The following is a 19548-nucleotide window of genomic DNA, read 5'->3' as shown; positions in this document are numbered from 1 at the left end:
GTTACTAACTCCCATTTTGCAGTTATTTTAAGGACAAATCAAGACATTCCTAATATTTAGGGTTCTTTAGTCGATGCATCGATACAGATCATGTAAATCAAGACAAATTTTTATGATTACATTAGTAGGCGGATAAAATTGAAGTATTATTTATTCAGTACTTAATTTACAAAGTTTAAAAGGATTCAGTTACGAGTCCGTATGGTCAGAATGATCTTCACATTCAAAACGACAAACACATAATGCAAGACCGGAAGGAAGATAAGGACCTTCGTCTGTGCAAAAGCCTTCATAATAGTCCCTGTCGTATGCCTTACAATCACGGTTACATTTTTCATCGTCACAAGTATGATCATTGTATAACATTATTTGACACATCCAATCCGAGGAATTAACTGTCTTTTTGCCTGAAAAGTTTCAAAATTAAAGCATGAGATGGTTAGTAATTAAGAGAAACTTATTAGTACCAAAATTAAAGCATTTTGGTATCTACCGGAACATGAGATCAATAGCAAGAGCGCAATTAGCGTTTTGAGATAAGAAGAATTCATTTTTCACTGTAGCATAAATGTTAATGTTATGTTATTCAACATATTTATAATTTATAATAGTATAGTATAGCATTGGCAATAAGTGTATGAAGCGTTTTACTATTTTATCATTAATTAGCATACTAAACAGCCCATTTAACACCGGAGTTGAAGACAATTAATCGTTCCGTTATCATCAAATACATTTTGTGATATTTTATCCGGGGACTTCAGCAAATTGGGGTAAATCACATGTAATTTTAACCCATATAGTTTCTATATATTTTATTTATAACATATAATCTAACCTAAATATTATAAATTATAGTTTCTATATATTTATAGTTTTCTCTGGGTTTATTTAATTCATCCACAAAATAGGCTCAGATATAACTTCCGAAGCAGGGGTTCAAAATGTAAATCCCTAGAGGAATCAATGAATACCACAGACGCCAAAAGGCTGATCTACACTAATTGACAAGCACAAACCTAGATATACCACAAACGCTTGAGGTTCTTTTAATAGAAAAAGAGAGATCTAATACATAATGTACATGTATGACCTCTATATATGTACCGTATACATCAGCTACTAAGGAGCAAGGACAATGAGATTGAACAAGACATGGAGTAGTAAGCTTATATGCTACGAAAAAAAACACACGTACTGGAAAGTAAATTATGATATTTTCTTAAACGGTACGTGTGTTTTTTTTCGTATGAGGACAATTATTATGGGACAAGAGTATATGAATATATGATAATGCACAATGGTAACAAAAAGTAGTAGCATATCATACGCTAGCAAATTGCCGCGGACAAAAACCAAAAACCACTCTAAATGATGTTACATTCTTTTTCCTTAAAGATAATAGTAGTAGTATCCAACTCTCTAAGATCCAAAGACAAGTAAACAATATTTTGATCATACAGCTCAAAACACTAGACCACAAAATCAACATCATTTTAATTCTAATTCATCCTCCTGATTAGCTCATTGATAAAGTTTTCACGGTTTCCAGCATCTCCACCCTCAACGTAATGGTTTCTCTTCTTTTTCATACCACCCAAAGGTGCCTTTAGCTTGAATGGCCATAGAAAGTTGTTTGCTTCTTTGAAATGAGGACCAGCAGTCAAAATCTCATGAATAAGATCTTCAACACAAATGATGCCAAATTTCCCAAGACCCTATTATCCCAGAAAAGTAACTCCATTATGGTTTTCGTTTCATTTGAATAATATATAATATATAATATATTAGAAACAACAAAAAAATAAAAACACAAACCTGTTCAACAATTGAGTTGTCAGTTAATGGGATTCTTTGCTTGTTAAGCTTTCCGTACCCTCTCTTGTAAATCAACTCCCTAACACTCTTCAAGTTAGGGTACCTGAAAAACATTCATAAGCTTAAGAACGAAAGAAAACAGCATAAAGACCAATAATATTATTGTATTGTGAAGTTTCATACCCATAGGTAACATAAGGCTCGACCCTGTGTAACATGTTCAATGTGGCTTTATTGACTTTCAGAAACACGCCATTAAATATCTGTTTGACAAACAATAAAAAACTAAGATTGCATAAAATAATATTGCAAGACCGTATGAAGTAGAATAATGCTCAAGTAATATAGCAGAGAACAACAGACGTTAGCCTAACTGGAACACTAAATGACTTAACAAATGAAGAGCATACTCAACATTTCAACTTTCAACAAACAAACAATTTCTTTCTTAATGATTGCACATACGATCAAAATGTATATTTGTTATAAACATCGAATTAAACCAATATACATATGCAAACTTTAAACGCTCTAAAAGCAAACAATATTATAAAGACCAACACTGAAGGCATTTTCTTAACAAGCATTCAGCAATGAGTATCCAAAATATTGAAGCAAACATCATGTGTGATCCAAAAAATGCAATTTCGTTTGAAACAGCAAATAATAAAACATTAGCTAGATAATGTGAAAGCACCTGTCTCAGACGCAAAAGCTGCAAAATCTTCTTTGACTTTGGGTCCATAGCATTAATACTGCAATTTACAAATATAATAAATATGAAGCATTCAACTAGTTATATAGAGCCTAAATATAACACACAAAATTATATCTTCAATCAACATATAGCAACAGTACATACCCTCGGATACGGATAATAAAGAGCATCTTTGCTTCTGGGTTGACATAAAATCCACCTTTCAACCTAGCCTCACGCTTCAACTGAATCAACTCCTTGTCCTGCATTATAAAAAAGTTTCAATAAGATAATCCAAACCAAAAAAAAAAAAAACGCATTAACTCACTTCTAAAACAAACGTTAAGACAATAAAAACAAAAATAACTAGTACATACCTGAGCTTCATACTCCTTGCTGTACTGCTTAGCCCTGTTAAAGATCAACTTCCTGTTTGCAGCATTCTTTTTCTTCAAATCATCAACCTCTTGCTTCTTAGCAAGAGCCCATTCCTCATTTCTCTTTTGCTTCTTCAACACTGACTCGGGTACATTCGGTCCTCCCTTAGCAACTTCAGCCATTTCTTTACCCTACATCAATATAATTTTATAATACATATGTAAATATGCACACAAAAACACATATATAAATGTAAACAGTGGCGGAAACAGGTCCCCCAGTGGATTTTCATTTGAATAGAGAAATATGAAAGCTATAAGCTACAACTATATAGTAATCATATCCAATCGATGTGTAAAGTTTACAGAAACTGACCTAACGGAAGTGGCGCCGGTGACGAATGGATGACTGAGAATGGAGGCGAAACGAAGAATTAGGGTTTTGTAGGGTGTGTGTTTTAATTAACTTTGTGTTTGTGGGCTTCAGTTTAACAACAGCCCAATGGGCTTAAGATTAAAGTATTACGGAGTAAAAAGTAATATGGACTTTGATTTACGTCAAGATCAAAAAAGTACGCGTTCGAAAAGACTGAATGACAATAACATTGCTTCTTAATGACAATAACATGTTTGATAATCATTATGAATGATTAATGATTAATGTGAATGATATATATTTACCTTACTAATCTTTGACATGAATAAAAACTACTCATACAATATAGTTGTTTAATAAGTGTTTTTATATAATTTAAAGAGAACCTTACATAAAATTTAGGTGCTTAATGATTAAAAAAGAATTTCATTCTAACACTACCTGTTATTTAGAGTTCATAAACAAACGTTAAATGTTGAATGGTTCATCCGGCGCTAACGCACCCGAAGATATGAGATGTACAATTGTTAAAGTTACAACATGAGTGTAGCCAAAACATGGATTGCAATTACCAATCACGTATCAGCATGAAAGACATGTAAGACAAGGATGACTACGTTTATGATTTGCTTATGAGTTATTTTTTTGTTTAACGGCAAATTTTATTTTATGGAAAATTAAAGACTAGCAAGTAGCTATTCAACATGAACAATTACAAAGGATTACATAAGAATAATAAGCTGAGTTTGTCCAAATTGATGCAAACTTGTTTCCATACTTTAACCAAAAAAAATAAGTCAAATAGCATCAAACAAATTAGCTAATTTAATACTAGAAGAACCAAAAATAAAATCGTTCGTGTATCGCCTTGTCCATTGTAGCCGTGATAATATCATATGGTTAACTCGATTGCCTTGAATAGTGTAGATCCAATCAAATACAACTGTCATCGTATAGAACGTGGGCCAAATAGCACCCTTCCAATTCTTGATTTGTTACCAAAGACTCGAAAACGTGTTGCATAATATAAAACATATGGTCTCGCTCCTCCACCCCAATACTACGTGTTGAACAAGTGATAGTATCGACATTGATACCGCGAAGAACAAGATTTAATCTGTTCGGGATACGGTCTAAAAGACGCCTCTAAATGAACAAGTTAACTTTAAACGGTAATGATTTTAATCATCTTTTTTGAGTCGAAAGAGAAAGTAAAGCAATATGATCTAAGAATGTTCAGGTACCTTTTATAGTAAAGTTTCCATTATCTTCAATAATCCATTTTTAACATACGTTTTCGTTTGAAAAAATCGAGTTACAAATCAAGTTTCGGAGATCTGAAAGATTGCATGAAGGAGAGGGTGTACGAGTCCAAGACCAGTGAAACCCGGTCCCGTTGAATCCGTCTCGGACGCTACACTTTATATTTGTTTCGAGCCAGTACAGGCGATTAAAACAGTCAACTAACGGAGAACATCCCACCCAAGTATCCGACCAAAAATGAGTGTTAATACCGTTGCCCATAGTGCGCTAAATAAGATTTGGTGGAAGAATACCTTGCAATTTCAAACACTTGACGGTATCGACAATTGAGCTCCAAGTACCACATAATTTACAACCTCTATTATTTAACTTCAAGTCATCACCGTGAATACATTTTAATAGCCTCACCCAAGGAGTATTATGTAACAACCCGAGTTTTTCCGTTAAAACTTCCGTTAAATACTTGACGATCGTTAGTTAAATCATACAATTTTCACACGCCAATTTTTTTTCCCCAGAATAGTTAACAGTGGCTACGTGAAACTTTTTCGTATTTAAAGTAATTAAATGCATACTTGATCCTTAGTGGATTACTTGAATTAATATGTTATATTAATTAGTGAACTTAATTCGGTTGACGAATTAAACTAGAAACGATACGATTAAAGTTAATCGCCTAGAAAACTTTTCAGTTAACGGAACTCAGAAAAACGATAGAATAATTATTCTTAATAATTATTGAACTTATGAAAGAAATTTAATTTATTATTTACTTAATGAATTAAACACGGTGATTTTGTTTCAACGACTAGTTAACGTTCCGGAGATTCGGTACGGTTAATGGCACTCGAAACGAACCACGCGCGAACGAGCTTTTACACAAAACGAGCCCGAGACCCGAGCCCATGAGTAGCCAATGCACGTTGACTATTAGTTTAGGCCCATGTTTGTTGACTTTTGGTTGTTTAGGACACTAACTATATTCTCTTAATTTCTAAGTAACAAGAGAACATATCCCATTCTTTTTCCTATCATTCTTGCTCTATGATTGCAGCCCCATACACACCAAATAATCCCATACCTTCATCCCTACAATTCTCCATCAAGTTTTGATCTCTTGTTTTTGCTTCTTTGATCAATATTGTTGCTTGTTCTCTACGCGTTTGTATAAACGATTTTGTGAACAAGGGTATAAACACATAAACTCTAATCTCTAAAATCAGATTGTTATTAAGATTTCATGGATTAGGTTGTCTATTGCTCAAGTCTTGATGTTTGATGAATACTAGATGCGATAAATTGCTCGTCTTGATTGTTTTATGCGAAAACCGAATTTGTATTTGATGTGTACAGTAATTTTAATTTTTCAATTGTATGATATTATATTATAATTAGATTCCTTGCGAAAAACTATTGATTTTAGGCTTTGGATCCGCTTGATTTCATTTCCGGATGATCAAGTTATGGCCAATTGAAATTAACGTTGTGTTTTTGTGATTGATCAGAAATCTGGGTTTGATAGACCACGAATTGGATTGTGAAATTTATACCATTGGATAGGTAATTTAAAAACACTCAGTTTACACTAGGATATCATGTCGTTTGCTTATGTAAAACCCGAGATATGCTTGAATTAGTGTAAAAGTAGTTTTATACAGCACTTGCATGAAAACGACCTTGTATGATAAAATGTGTTAGCTTCTGTAATTAAAACTTTACATATTTGAAATCTACACAAAAAGTACTTCATCTTTCATGTAGATATCATAGGCTAATTGTATCTATATCTTCGGCTAATCGCGTGCGAATGTGACTAGCGAAACTAGAATCGAATCTGTAAATTGCTCTCTGTTTTATACTCTGTTGATTGTGTTTATTGAATGAGCATGTAAGCTTTAGGAATATGAATTTTAACATGATATGTGACTTATTGTTAGCTTATGTCAATCTCTGAAACCTTATGCATTGGGCACAATAGGGCCATACTTTATGTAAATTCTGATTTGAGCTGAAAAATTGAATGTTCAATTTGCATGAATAAACTGTACAAATTGGTTAAACCAAAATTGCTCAATTTTTGATATGTGTTAGTTTAACTTGTTTGTGAACTATGGCCACTGGTCTTGTATCTATTGCGTGTTCCTAACTCCGGTTATAGCTAAAACCAAATCAGTGCGCGGTCAGAAACTGACTTGGTGAACCCCAAATGTACCCCTTCTGATTCCTGACTTTTAATTATCGTATGAGACCCTGGCCGGACTTTTTGGAATCGATTTTGAGTATACTTATGATCTGGAGTTTTCCATGTTTACTTGAATTTTGTACTATGAGATAATATGCTAAGTTTGCTACATGTACATGAACTTTGTGCACAACGATAAACTGAAATTGTGAAATTGACCAATTATGATCTAAAACGTGTTGTTTGACTTAGGTTTGATATGTTGACCAACATTTGACATCAACCTACTGATGTTGACTTTATTTGACTACTTTGACCAAGTATGACTTCCAGTTTGACTTCGGTTGACTTTGTTTGACTTGCATGAATTAGTTGACTGTATGTTGACTTTTACTTTGAAACGCGTCGATTCGAGCAATAAGACAACTTATACTATGAAACCACACTTGTTTAAGACATATTTATTGACCAACCTAAATACATATACTTAGGTTGCATTACTCGGCTATAAACCGTACAAGTAAATTGTCCACTTTTCAATCCGAGCTTTATTCAAAGGTGAGTCTACAATCCCGCTTTTTACATGTTTTCAGCGATGAGAATACACGCTGTTGTTATACTTACATTATAAAATGCTTTTTGTATTGACACGAGTACTATATCTGCATATTGAGTTTGTACACAAAGCCTCTAGTTTGAATACTTTAAATACCATCGGTGTAGGCACAATTTAGATGGACTGATCCGTTAGGTTGACATCCTCTCCCGCTATAAAAACTGTGGTGCATTTACTTTGAACATAATACATTCGTACAAGTGTATAACATTTTTATGAGGTAAAGGCGGGTATAGTGGATTCTATACTCGGGTCATTGCTAGTATTCAGGTGCTCATAGATTATGCAAACGTTCCGCAACTTGGAGTTGTACTTGTAAAATCTCGTGGTCAAGGAAACTAAACTATATTTCTGATAACTGTTTTTCAGATACTATACAATGTTATTTAAAACTGTGGTTTACGAACAAATGAGATAAAACTTGACATGGTATTGTCTACGAATATTTGAAACTTGACATGGTATTGTCTACAAATGATTGAAACTTGACATGGTAGTGTCAACAAACTTTTGAAATGGGACACAGAGTTGTCTAACTTTTTGGTTCAAACCTTGGTGGTCTTCCACTAATAACCGTTTTCGAAATGTATTTCTTAAACATACTGTATTGTTTACCTAAAACCTGTAGATTCACTCAACATTGTTGTTGATCCGTTTTACGTGTTTTATTCTCAGGTATTAATTGCTTCCGCTGTAGAATATTGCTGTTACGTAGAAGTCAAGCCAAGCACTGGGACCAGAGTTAACATTCCGTTAAAGGGATTTTTGACGGGTTGTTAAATATTAGATCTAGTAAAAGAACTCCAATACCACTTTAGCAACAAAGCAATATAGATTATAACAACTGTAAATATTAATCTTAATGTTTTTAGTTTGTTACACATGTTTTGATTGTAATTTATCTTCGATTGTGAATTAACCGAGCAAAATACGTATATATGTATATATTGATGAATTTCGGGTGGTAATAAATATATATCATCATGAATGATATTTTTTTTAACTGCGATATCGACATCGAATGCTCTCATTTGTTAACCACACACGCGTTAAGAGAAAACCCAATTCGCGACGATGTTGTCAGTACCCTTCCCCAGCGACCTTCCATAATCGCATTGATAATTTGTCAATTCATATCTGATCCACGTAATATTCTAATCAACCATATCCATATCTATGTCCAAATCTATTATTCGTCAATTTACATAATCAATATACATTATAAATGAATCGGAGCGGGTGAATATTCATGGATGAAAACATCGACGAGTGTCATCGGTAGTTGAAACAAGTAAATAAATGACCAAAGTGGAAAGGCAGCCAATATTAAAGGGACTGAATCGCTAGTTTTCTAAAGTACTACTTCATTCCAATATTCGATTCGACAAACTATCTTCCTTTTTTATAACTTTCGATCCTCAACCACCACTGCAACCAAATTTGAAAATTGAGAAAGCCGGCCGGCCACCAAGATCACAAATCAAAGCTAGCTGATCAATCAACTGCTTGATTTGCTATACGAATAAATCTATTAAAGTGAAAATGTCGTCAATTCAGGGAAGCGACGGTAGCTGGGTGGGAAGAAAGCCTCTGAGAAGACTCGGTGGTATGTCGGATGCACTTTCTATCGCCGCCGATTTAGGCTTCTCTGTTGCTCCACCCACCTCACAGGTCATAATACATATTACATATTATTTATTGAAATTGAATTTTTAGTCTGTGAATTTTAGGGTTTAGGTTTTTGCAATGCTCTACGAATAGGTGAACTGATGACTATTGTTAGTAATTCATTAGATATAGTTATTTTAGTGATTTATTCATTTAAGGTTACGGTTTGAAATGTTATCATGTGATTGTCTAAATTGTGAAATTGATTAAGATGAAAAGGTCTACCTGTTTAAATATTTGTTGACATGTCTATTATGTTACGCGTAATGTATTTTTCGGGATTGTGATCTCCTAGGGATTGGGATTCAAGCATGTTAGTACATTGGCATGGATCTCAGCATCAGCATAATTTTAATTTTAAAAACTGGTAGATACGTACGTCATAGATTAAGGGGAGACTGTATGCTTTGAACTTGTAGGTTTGATATGATGACATCATGGTAGAAATATAGTATTGTGGTGGTTTGATATCAGATAGAAGTTATGCTTATGAAGTTATGATGAGTTGATGATGATGATTTGTCGTTTCATTTTGCTATCAATGTGTTAAAAATTCGTTAGCTTTGTGAATGCTTGTGTTTGTCTCTGATATATTTGTCTTGTTTAGGAAGACTTGCAGAATTTATCAACTGGTGGCGAAAAAGGTGATGACTTGATACGTGTTTTGAGAGAGCTTACCTCCGTGCAAAGAAAAATTGCAGATTTGCAAGTGGAACTTCAAGGTCGCAAGGTGAAGTTATCAGTTAATTGGTTTTTACATCTGGTTTAATTGATTAGTGTTGAAGGAGCCGTCTTTCTATTGCTTCCACAGATTCCAAACTAGTTCAAAAATATTTTAGAAAAGGCAGATTATATTAGAATAAAAATTGAGTACAACATTGGATATATGATATACGTGTGCTATATACAAAGTATACAGATATGATCAAAATTACTTCAATTGATTGTGTCTAGAATCACTTGCTTATTTAAAGGTAGGCTTGTCTGTTTGTTTGATAATGTCATAAACTAGGCTCTGTTTTAACTCGGCAACCTTAACATCTTTATGTTTTCGTTTGAGTAAACGAGTAGCATTTAATAAGGGGTCAATATTATTTGAATTTAGCGACCATTGGGTTTTAAAAGTAGCTCACCGTTAAGAGTATAATTTTAATTAGATTCTGGAAAGAAGTAGAAGTTTCATGGACGAAAACAGTTTTGTTTGAATTCGATAGGAAAAGTGATTCATGCATTATTGCTAAAATTTTGCCGATAAGCTGTTCTAACAGAGTAACAGTATAATGTTTGTAATTAAATTACTGATTTTATCTCTTCAGGCTTGTCTGAATATCTGTTAAACATATTTTTTGTGAATGCTGTTTTTTTTTTTTTTTTCAGGAAGATAAGAATGTTGCACACTTGACGCATGTGAGTGAAATGGAAAAGAAGTTAGAAACTTTAGCAAGGATGACCACTATATTGAAAGATGTTATCCAGAATAAGGTAAAGCAGTTTGATGCTTTCTCTGAATATTATCAAGCATCACGAATCGAAACTCAATTGTTTAGAATCTTTTTAATTTCAGTTAATATATCTGGATAAATTCGTTTAATTAAACAGATGCATCTAAGAATCCTTCTACATGTTCTTGTATTAATTTCTGGCATGCAACTTCTTGTAGTTTTTCACCATTTGGTTTTATAATTTTTTTCATATAGTATAGTGTTAATTTTCTTGTTTGTAGCTATTTGATTTGTTTTAATTTGACATGCAGGACCGAATTATAGCTCGTCTTCAGCAACCATATTCATTAGACTGTATTCCCGTGGAAGCCGAGTATCAGGTTAGTTGTTAAAATTGCAGAAAGTTATGCCAACTACGATAATCGATATACTAATATTTTCTTCCTGAAATTTACAGAAACAATTCTCTGAACTGTTGATGAAGGCTGCCAGTGATTATGGTTTTCTAACGGCATCTGTTACTGATTTTCAATGGACTCAAAACTTTAAGGAACCACCTACCGTATGGGGGGTATGTTTATAACAGCTGATTGTTGTTGTCATATCTTTTATTACATAACAAGTCAACCATTATAATTTGAAGTTGTTGGTATAATGTAGGAGATGCTTCGGCCAATCCCTGTGGCATTGGCATCGTGCACAAGGTTATATGAAGCAATGACTGCCATGAGAGAATCGTTTGCAACCCTTCAAAAACTGAGGTTAGGCTCGTCTGACTCCCAGTTGAAATTGTCGACAGGCCAAAGAACAATACTACCAACGGGTTCTGATTGTGTAACTCCACCTCCTTGGGGAAAAGAATCGAGTTTTGATGATTTGACTCTTACAACGTCAACAAGGCAAGAACATGATGAAACTGGTAGCGATTTAGATAGCTTGAGCAGTCGAAGATTATCATGGCCATTAGGAAAGGCAAATGTTTTATAGTTGCCTTTTAGATCATATGGTTTTGATGCATTTTAGATCATATGGTTTTGATGCATTATGGTTTGGTTTGTTAAGTTTATTCTATTCTATGTTTGTGCATTTTTTTCAAGGTGTGGTGAAAAAAGTTTGATTTTGAATGTGAGATTGAAACTATGTATTCATTTGTTCAGAAATTAATATTTATATTTTTAATCAACAAAGTTTCCATCCGTTACATATATCGTACGTCCAGATTCCAACTACCAACATTAGTCATTTAGTCATGTGTTCAAAAAGAAAATGACAAAGTTTACGTTCAACAAACCCATTATTTAAACACGAAATCAAACGGCCATCATTAAAATCAAATCAGCCAACATTCCACGTGGCAGCAGATCCCTGCATGATTTCACTAACCCTTCCAATTAAAAAGGCAGTCGCTCTTTTTGTCCACCCTATACGAACGGTCGAATATCTGTAACAAAGGGCCCATATGTAAACGATAAACACTAATCCAACGGCAACCAAAATAATCTCTCCAATTAACGGCCATATTTTACTATTGTCACTTGGGACCCACCACACTCACTTCTTCACCCCATAAAAAGCCATTCTTCCCACTCCTCTCACTCTCACTATCAACCATGGCGACACACCTCCTCTCCTGCATTTCCGTACTACTTCTCGCCATTATCTCATTTACAGGTAAAATTTTACATTTATATTTTTAAATTATCATAGCAAAATTTGTTATCAACGGCTGAAATTCGATATTTTGTATTTTGTGTTCATACATGTCATCATCATACGTTTATTTATATATATACAGATGGAGGTTCAATCGGGGTAAACTACGGTCGAATAGCCAGCGATCTACCATCGGCATTCAAAGTCGTAAAGCTTCTAAAATCACAAGGTATCGATCGTGTCAAAGTATACGACACTGATCCTTCCGTACTCCGATCACTATCCGGCACCGGAATCAAAGTAACCGTCAACCTTCCGAATGAACTACTCTACGCCGCCGCCACAAAACCGTCATTCTCCAAAGTCTGGATCAAACGCAATGTGGCAGCATACTATCCACACACTCAAATCGAATCAATCGCCATCGGTAACGAAGTCTTCGTCGATCCTAAAAACACAACAGCTTTCCTTGTTCCCGCCATAAGAAACATTCATCAAGCTTTAATTAAATACAAACTCGATTCTGTTATTAAGTTATCGTCACCGGTTGCATTGAGCGCGTTACAGAACTCGTATCCCTCATCTGCCGGTTCGTTTAGACCGGAACTGATCGAACCCGTTATTAAACCGTTACTTGAGTTTTTACGTGAAACCAGTTCTTATTTAATGGTCAACGCGTATCCCTTTTTTGCTTATGAGTCAAACTCTGACGTCATCTCACTTGATTACTCATTGTTCCGTGAAAACCCTGGCGTTGTTGACGCCGGTAACGGTTTACGTTACTTCAGTTTATTCGATGCTCAGATTGATGCCGTGTTTGCAGCAATGACGGCGTTAAAGTACGACGATATTCCGTTAGTTGTAACAGAAACAGGTTGGCCGTCAAAAGGTGACGATAACGAAATTGGAGCTAGTATAGTTAACGCCGCTGCGTATAACGGAAACTTGATTAAACGGATTCTCACCGGCGGTGGAACGCCACTCCGGCCAAAAGCAAATCTAACGGTATTCCTTTTTGCTCTGTTTAATGAGAACAAAAAATTCGGGCCGGTTTCGGAGAGAAACTACGGGTTGTTTTACCCGAATATGGAAAAGGTTTACAATATTCCGTTTACGATGGATGATTTGAGGAATTTTGGAGATGAGAGTTCACCGGTGACCGGCGGTGGTGAAGTTAGGGTTTTGACTCCGGTCAAACGAGGTGCAAACAATTCGGGTGAAAGTTGGTGCGTAGCAAAGGATGTGGATGAGAAAAAGTTGCAATCGGGTTTGGATTATGCGTGTGGTGAAGGACGGGCTGATTGCCGTTCGATTCAACCCGGTGCCACGTGCCATGATCCTGATACGTTACTAGCCCATGCGTCATATGCGTTCAATAGCTATTATCAGAAAATGGGACGCGCGGCTGGCGCGTGTGATTTTGGCGGGGCAGCTTATGTGGTGACAAAGCCACCTAGTATGTGTTTGAATCCCTATTTCTTCTCGTACATTTTTATTTTTATCGTTAAATAACCATCAAATATTCAAATTCTTACTCTTATTACGTACTTGTATACCTAGTAGTATGATATGATACTGTAGGGAGTATATTTCTTAAAGAAATAACTTTTGATGAAAATAGAATATAATTAAAGCGTAGGGCTAACGTGGGTGTAAAATGTAAATGTAAATTAATAAAAAAACGTGGATGACGTTAGGCTTATGTAGCTTCAAGTTAGGCTGTAAAATGTAAATTAATAAAAAAATAAAAATAATAAATTGTGTTTATTGACGCAGGGGGTGGGAAGTGCGAGTTACCCACAAGGTACTGAAGAAGATTACATTTGAATTCGATATTGCAAGGATGATGAAGTTATGATAATTACTCTAGAATTACTACTGTTTTACTATTATATTATATTTAATTTAATATTTAATATATAATAATCAATTCAGTGTAGGTTTTATTTTAGTTGGTTTAGTTGACATGTGGAGTTAGTAGTTTACTTTTGTAATTATTATGCTACTTATAATGAAATATAATTGGTATTATATTAATATGCATCTATGTTTTGTTATATGTTATACTCCGTATATGCTATGTTACTCGTTTTTTATTTGACTGGTAATTAAAGAGTAAAACAAGGGTCTTGCTATGGAACATGAGATCTGAACTGGTTTCATATCAAAGAAATTGCTATTTGTCATATCAAAGAAATTGCTATTTGTGTGACAGCAAATATGATGTATATAATCTATTTTCAAGCATTATAAATAGATGGGTATTTATATAGAATATAGATATAGAATGGAATAGGATTCCAAGAGTTGGGGGCCCCCCATCAGAATTATACGTTAAAATATAGTAGCAAATACAAAGCTAATCAAGATGGTTTAATCAGAATTCAGAATTATACGTTAAAATATAGTAGCAAATACAAATTTTAGTATAAAAACTAGTATATTCTAATGAAACGAGATCTCATCTAAATTTGTTTTGAATGTATAAAATTCATATTTGGATCGTTTTGTTTTGGTGAAGATAAGTTAAAAAAAAAAAAAAAAAAAAGGAATGGAATGGAATGGAACGTTCCCATGTTACCACTATGCAATTCCACCACATCATTCAATCACATTTTAAAGAAATTAGCAAAAACAAAGAGACCAATAATGCCAACTTCAATTTGTGTTAACAATCAGTGTTAGATCCATATCATCTTAATAATAAATTGGTACAACTTCTAAAAATATATATATGAATATGAGTGTGACATATAGTAGATCTCATACTGAGGTGATCAATTCATGAGATGATTCATGATTGTAGCAAAGATTCTTTTGGCCTACTCAAAACCCCACATGCTCCATTTGCCCTTAATTTCATTTCACTCTACGTTTTCATCCATGAGTTCACATTTACACTCAAAGTTGCATCATTTTTTTTGTTGTCGCTCATATACCTTCGTCTATCGCTTTACATTTAAGACCCGCCTATTACTATATGGTTCACCTGACCCTACTATTCTATTATGTCAAGCCCAATTTTCGCATTCGTTCAAACAATGATAAATACATTGAAACCGAGTTTAATGAACTCTACTTATAAGTTACAACATCTCTAACTATTGACAACAAACAGAAGTTCTATTTTCACTTGCATGTTTATAAGGAAGATACATACATACAAGAAAACATGATCCATCATTAGAGTAGAAGCAACAGGAAGACACCATGATCCATCATTAGATACAGTAAAAGCAATGGCCACAAAACCAGAACCACAGGTCATTCATTGGCCCTTTGGTTCGTGCAATCGGCTTGCAAAAGGGAGACAACATGATCCTTCATTAGATACGGACATAATACAGTAGAAGCAATGGCCACAAAACCAGAACCATAAACCATAGCAGATGAACGACGTTCACCTTATTGGATAGAAGCAATGGCCACAAAACCAGAACCATAAACCATAGCAGATGAACGACGTTCACCTTATTGGTTAAAAAATTAATCCTTCAATACATTATGTATCTCCATGTGATCTATTATATGTATAGTTCAGCAACAAAGGACAAATCAAGTTGAACAAAATAGCAACATGCTATGCAAACATAACACACAGCAGAAACGAAAGAAGCATATCACGTAGCAAATTGCCAGTCAAAACAACTGGATAAAAAACAAAAACCATTCTGAATGATGTTACATTCTCTATGCTTGATAAATAAAGTATCCAACTCCCAAAATTCCAGAAACAAGTAAACAACATTTTGATCCTAAAGTTGAAAACACTAGACCAAAAACCAAACTCATTCTAATTCATCCTCCTGATTAGCTCGTTGATAAAATTTTCACGGTTTCCAGCATCTCCACCCTCAACATAATGGTTTCTCTTCTTTTTCATACCACCCAAAGGTGCCTTTAGCTTGAATGGCCATAGGAAATTGTTTGCTTCTTTAAAATGAGGACCAGCAGTCAAAATCTCATGAATAAGATCTTCAACACAAATGATGCCGAATTTTCCAAGACCCTATTATCCCACAAAAGTAATTCCATTATCGTTTTCAATCTTTTAAATATATTAGAAACAACAATGGATAAACACAAACCTGTTCAACAATTGAGTTGTCAGTTAATGGGATTCTTTGCTTGTTAAGCTTTCCGTACCCTCTCTTGTAAATCAACTCCCTAACACTCTTCAAGTTAGGGTACCTGAAAATCATTCACATTCACAAGTTTAACAAAAAAAAAATTGACATTAAGACCGAGAAATGATTGTATGGTGAAGTTTTCATACCCGTAGGTAACATAAGGCTCGACCCTGTGTAACATGTTCAATGTGGCTTTATTGACTTTCAAGAAGACACCATTGAATATCTGATTAACAAACAGTAGAATTAGAAGAGATCACGATGAAAAATATATGAATAAACAACACAAAAATATGTCAATGAAGAAGAATAATGCTCTAGCATATATGTCATAGAACAAGTGAACAACAGGGGTTAGCCTAACTAGGACACTAAATCACTTAACACCTGATGATCACTGATCAAATAAGATAAAGGACCAGACCTTCTACAGACCAATAAAAGGTGTCATTATAGTTCATCAGCTAAAGAAAAAGTTATACAAATAATGGGTAAAAATACAGCTAATTTTAGACAATTAAATTCTGTTTCATGAAAATTTGAAGTAATAAACTTCTTTCGTGATCATATACACTGTGAAAGACATCTCAAACTAATGCTTTTAAAAAATGATTCTTTAACAAAATACCAGTTACCAAACAATCACTTTCTAAAAAAATCGCATTTGTGCAAAATGTAACAAAGATCGAGTAAAAGCGAACGACGAAGGCAGACCATAGGTATAATAGTTTAAAGACGAAAGGCGAATGCAGGTTTCTTGACAAGCATTCATAATAGGTATCTAGAATAATGCATAAAATATCATGTGTCATCCAAAATAGCAACTTCACTCCAAACAGCAAATAAGCAAACATTAATTAGGGTATTGCAAAGGCACCTGTCTCAGACGCAAAAGCTGTAAAATCTTCTTCGACTTTGGGTCCATAGCATTGATACTAGAATTATGAAAAATAAAAACAGAAAACATTTAGTTAGATAATAATATAGCTAACATATAATATAAAAGACTTAAGTATGCCTTCAATCAAGTATAGCAACAAAAAAAGAGCACTACATACCCACGAATACGAATAATAAACAGCATCTTTGCTTCTGGGTTGACATAAAATCCACCTTTCAACCTAGCCTCACGCTTCAACTGAATCAACTCCCTGTCCTGCATTATAAAAAAGTTTCAATAAGATAATCCAAACAAAAAAAAAAAAAAACGCATTAACTCACTTCTAAAACAAACGTTAAGACAATAAAAACAAAAATAACTAGTACATACCTGAGCTTCATACTCCTTGCTGTACTGCTTAGCCCTGTTAAAGATCAACTTCCTGTTTGCAGCATTCTTTTTCTTCAAATCTTCAACCTCTTGCTTCTTAGCAAGAGCCCATTCCTCATTTCTCTTTTGCTTCTTCAACACAGACTCTGGTACTGCTGGCCCTCCCTTTGCAATTTCAGCCATTTCTTCACTCTACATCCATCCACATTCAATATTAATACCAAAATTAAATTCATTACTGATAATAACATTTACACATATATAATCACACACACACAAACACAAAAAGAAATGTAAAACAAATACAAATATAGATACAAACAAATCCTATAGTGCCTAAAAGTCTAACACTAATGATTATACATACACACGCCTTCGTATATTATATATGTATGTTAACAACATTTAAACACGTGAATGAAAGGTCATTTTATATTTATAAGGTAAGGTATATACATAAACAAAACCTAAAGTTACATAAATCAAAATTTCAGATCAGATGCGAATAAAGGAAACAAGCATCATTATTACTTTAACAACAATAATTCAAAAGGTATGAAAACCGGTGATTGTGTAATCAAGCATTTGTATCAAGCAATATGAAAACTTGAAGCTGAAACTATGAAGTAATCAGATTCAATCGATATGTAAAGTTAACAGAAACTAACCGGCACGGGAGACTAACGGATGAACGGATGAAAACTAACCTGATGAAAACGGCACGGGTGACTAACGGATATCTCTGAGGATGAAGGCGAAACGAAGAATTAGGGTTTTGTAAGGTGTGTGCTTTAATTAGCTGTGGGTTTGTGGTCTTCGATTTATGATGAGCCCAATGGGCTTAGAATTAACTGATTAAAGATCTGTCTTGGAGTAGTGGGCCTGAAGACCCAAACTTCATATTTTTAACTTTTAAACTTGCTGGATCAGAATTTTTAATACAATACATTAGATTAAGATACTAGGTTTTAATACCTAGAATTGTTTGGGAGTTGAAATTGAGGTGAGATGATGAATGATCTGAGATGACGTACTAAAATTGGAGAAGGAGCTCTGCATTTGATTTTTTACAGATGACGTACTGACTATTCGTTAGCATAATGGGAGATTTAAAAATGGGCTGTAAATGGGCTAACTAAACAATTCAAATAATGGGCTGAAGAGTTCACTTAAGAAATTTAGTAGTTGGACTATTATAAAGCCCAAATTTTTTTACACTAAATGGGCTTAATCCATTGGTGTCCTGTGCAACCACTGGGCCTAAGGGCCCATCCGCCCCTGACTCTAGCCCGATCAACTAGTGGTTGTAGGCATGGCCAGGCCGTCGGTCCTCCTGCGATACTATATGTATGTATTATTGTTTTATATATATAAGTTAGGCTTGTGACTGTATAGTAATATTTGTCGGGATATCCTATTCACTTAGCGAATAATTATTTTCTCCAGTATGTGCTCCACTACAACTGCTGGTACCATTAGGGTTTGGTCAACAGTTGTTCCATTGCCGTTAGGGTTATTGTATGATGTTATATGCTATTTACTGAATTGATTTAGCAATAATATTATAGCTAGGAGTTTGTTAAATGACTTATTTGCTCATGATGTGCCCAACACATGTCATCATTTAACAAATTATAAAATGGACCAACGCCGAACTATCGTAAAAACTATAAGGACTACTCATATAACTTTAGAAAGGTAGCGATGAGCGGTGAAACTTATGGTAAATCACATGAACCAATGGCATAGTGAACTCTTGTTATTGTTAGTATATTTCATAGAAAGAGAACTGAGGTTGTTTCGTTGTATCTTTCAATGGTTAAACGATAAATCTAAAGATTATCATCGTCATTTTCATATATTCATATAAATAATAAATATTACGGAGTAATGTTTTATATTACATATTACAGAGTAGTGTTTTATATCGTTATATAAGATGCAATGAATAAGATTTTGTAGTTTCTACAACCCCTTCGAAATAAACAAACTGACCTATTACAGACAGTAATAAAGTAATGATTTCACGAACGAGATGAGAAGATACGACATGTCA

At 34.2% G+C, this 19548-nt stretch overlaps 4 protein-coding genes across 4 annotated transcripts; 2 read left to right on the top strand and 2 right to left on the bottom strand.

Annotated features, from left to right (window-relative positions):
* Positions 1 to 1351: 1351 nt before the first annotated feature.
* LOC139839727 (large ribosomal subunit protein uL30w-like) lies at positions 1352 to 3365 on the bottom strand. The gene is made up of 7 exons (XM_071829870.1): positions 3269 to 3365; positions 2893 to 3084; positions 2681 to 2778; positions 2516 to 2573; positions 2002 to 2081; positions 1819 to 1921; positions 1352 to 1718 (listed from the first exon to the last, which is right to left on the bottom strand). The coding sequence occupies exons 2-7, from the start codon at positions 3073 to 3075 to the stop codon at positions 1503 to 1505; spliced, it is 738 nt and encodes a 245-aa protein (XP_071685971.1). The 5' UTR covers positions 3076 to 3084; positions 3269 to 3365; the 3' UTR covers positions 1352 to 1502.
* A 5349-nt stretch (positions 3366 to 8714) lies between these two features.
* On the top strand, positions 8715 to 11452 carry LOC139845510 (AUGMIN subunit 2). The gene is made up of 6 exons (XM_071835760.1): positions 8715 to 9000; positions 9605 to 9727; positions 10375 to 10479; positions 10751 to 10819; positions 10897 to 11010; positions 11100 to 11452. The coding sequence occupies exons 1-6, from the start codon at positions 8872 to 8874 to the stop codon at positions 11424 to 11426; spliced, it is 867 nt and encodes a 288-aa protein (XP_071691861.1). The 5' UTR covers positions 8715 to 8871; the 3' UTR covers positions 11427 to 11452.
* A 597-nt stretch (positions 11453 to 12049) lies between these two features.
* On the top strand, positions 12050 to 13604 carry LOC139842845 (glucan endo-1,3-beta-glucosidase 3-like). The gene is made up of 2 exons (XM_071832945.1): positions 12050 to 12079; positions 12147 to 13604. The coding sequence occupies exons 1-2, from the start codon at positions 12050 to 12052 to the stop codon at positions 13602 to 13604; spliced, it is 1488 nt and encodes a 495-aa protein (XP_071689046.1).
* A 2093-nt stretch (positions 13605 to 15697) lies between these two features.
* Positions 15698 to 18293, bottom strand: LOC139845509 (large ribosomal subunit protein uL30w-like). Its single transcript, XM_071835759.1, has 7 exons — positions 18200 to 18293; positions 17493 to 17684; positions 17281 to 17378; positions 17100 to 17157; positions 16369 to 16448; positions 16181 to 16283; positions 15698 to 16101 (listed from the first exon to the last, which is right to left on the bottom strand). Exons 2-7 carry the CDS (start codon positions 17673 to 17675, stop codon positions 15886 to 15888), a joined length of 738 nt encoding a protein of 245 aa, XP_071691860.1. The 5' UTR covers positions 17676 to 17684; positions 18200 to 18293; the 3' UTR covers positions 15698 to 15885.
* Between the last annotated feature and the right edge of the window lie 1255 nt (positions 18294 to 19548).

This window comes from Rutidosis leptorrhynchoides, chromosome 4, assembly GCF_046630445.1.
Source record: "Rutidosis leptorrhynchoides isolate AG116_Rl617_1_P2 chromosome 4, CSIRO_AGI_Rlap_v1, whole genome shotgun sequence".
NCBI lineage: Eukaryota > Viridiplantae > Streptophyta > Magnoliopsida > Asterales > Asteraceae > Rutidosis > Rutidosis leptorrhynchoides.
This window is presented reverse-complemented; position numbering and strand designations above follow the sequence as displayed.

Bases quoted from the DNA above. Each gene is read 5' to 3' on its own strand.
- LOC139839727 (XM_071829870.1), bottom strand. From the start codon at position 3,075: ATGGCTGAAGTTGCTAAGGGAGGACCGAATGTACCCGAGTCAGTGTTG. The intron at 2,574-2,680 runs GTATGTACTGTT...TGTAAATTGCAG, and splicing joins TTTATTATCCGTATCCGAGG to TATTAATGCTATGGACCCAA. The intron at 2,082-2,515 runs GTGCTTTCACAT...TTTGTCAAACAG, and splicing joins AGCTTTTGCGTCTGAGACAG to ATATTTAATGGCGTGTTTCT.
- LOC139845509 (XM_071835759.1), bottom strand. From the start codon at position 17,675: ATGGCTGAAATTGCAAAGGGAGGGCCAGCAGTACCAGAGTCTGTGTTG. The intron at 16,284-16,368 runs GTATGAAAACTT...AATGATTTTCAG, and splicing joins GAGCCTTATGTTACCTACGG to GTACCCTAACTTGAAGAGTG. The intron at 16,102-16,180 runs GTTTGTGTTTAT...GTGGGATAATAG, and splicing joins ACAACTCAATTGTTGAACAG to GGTCTTGGAAAATTCGGCAT.
- LOC139842845 (XM_071832945.1), top strand. From the start codon at position 12,050: ATGGCGACACACCTCCTCTCCTGCATTTCC. The intron at 12,080-12,146 runs GTACTACTTCTC...AAATTATCATAG, and splicing joins ACCTCCTCTCCTGCATTTCC to CAAAATTTGTTATCAACGGC.
- LOC139845510 (XM_071835760.1), top strand. From the start codon at position 8,872: ATGTCGTCAATTCAGGGAAGCGACGGTAGCTGGGTGGGAAGAAAGCCT. The intron at 9,001-9,604 runs GTCATAATACAT...TGTCTTGTTTAG, and splicing joins TTGCTCCACCCACCTCACAG to GAAGACTTGCAGAATTTATC. The intron at 10,480-10,750 runs GTAAAGCAGTTT...TTTGACATGCAG, and splicing joins AAGATGTTATCCAGAATAAG to GACCGAATTATAGCTCGTCT.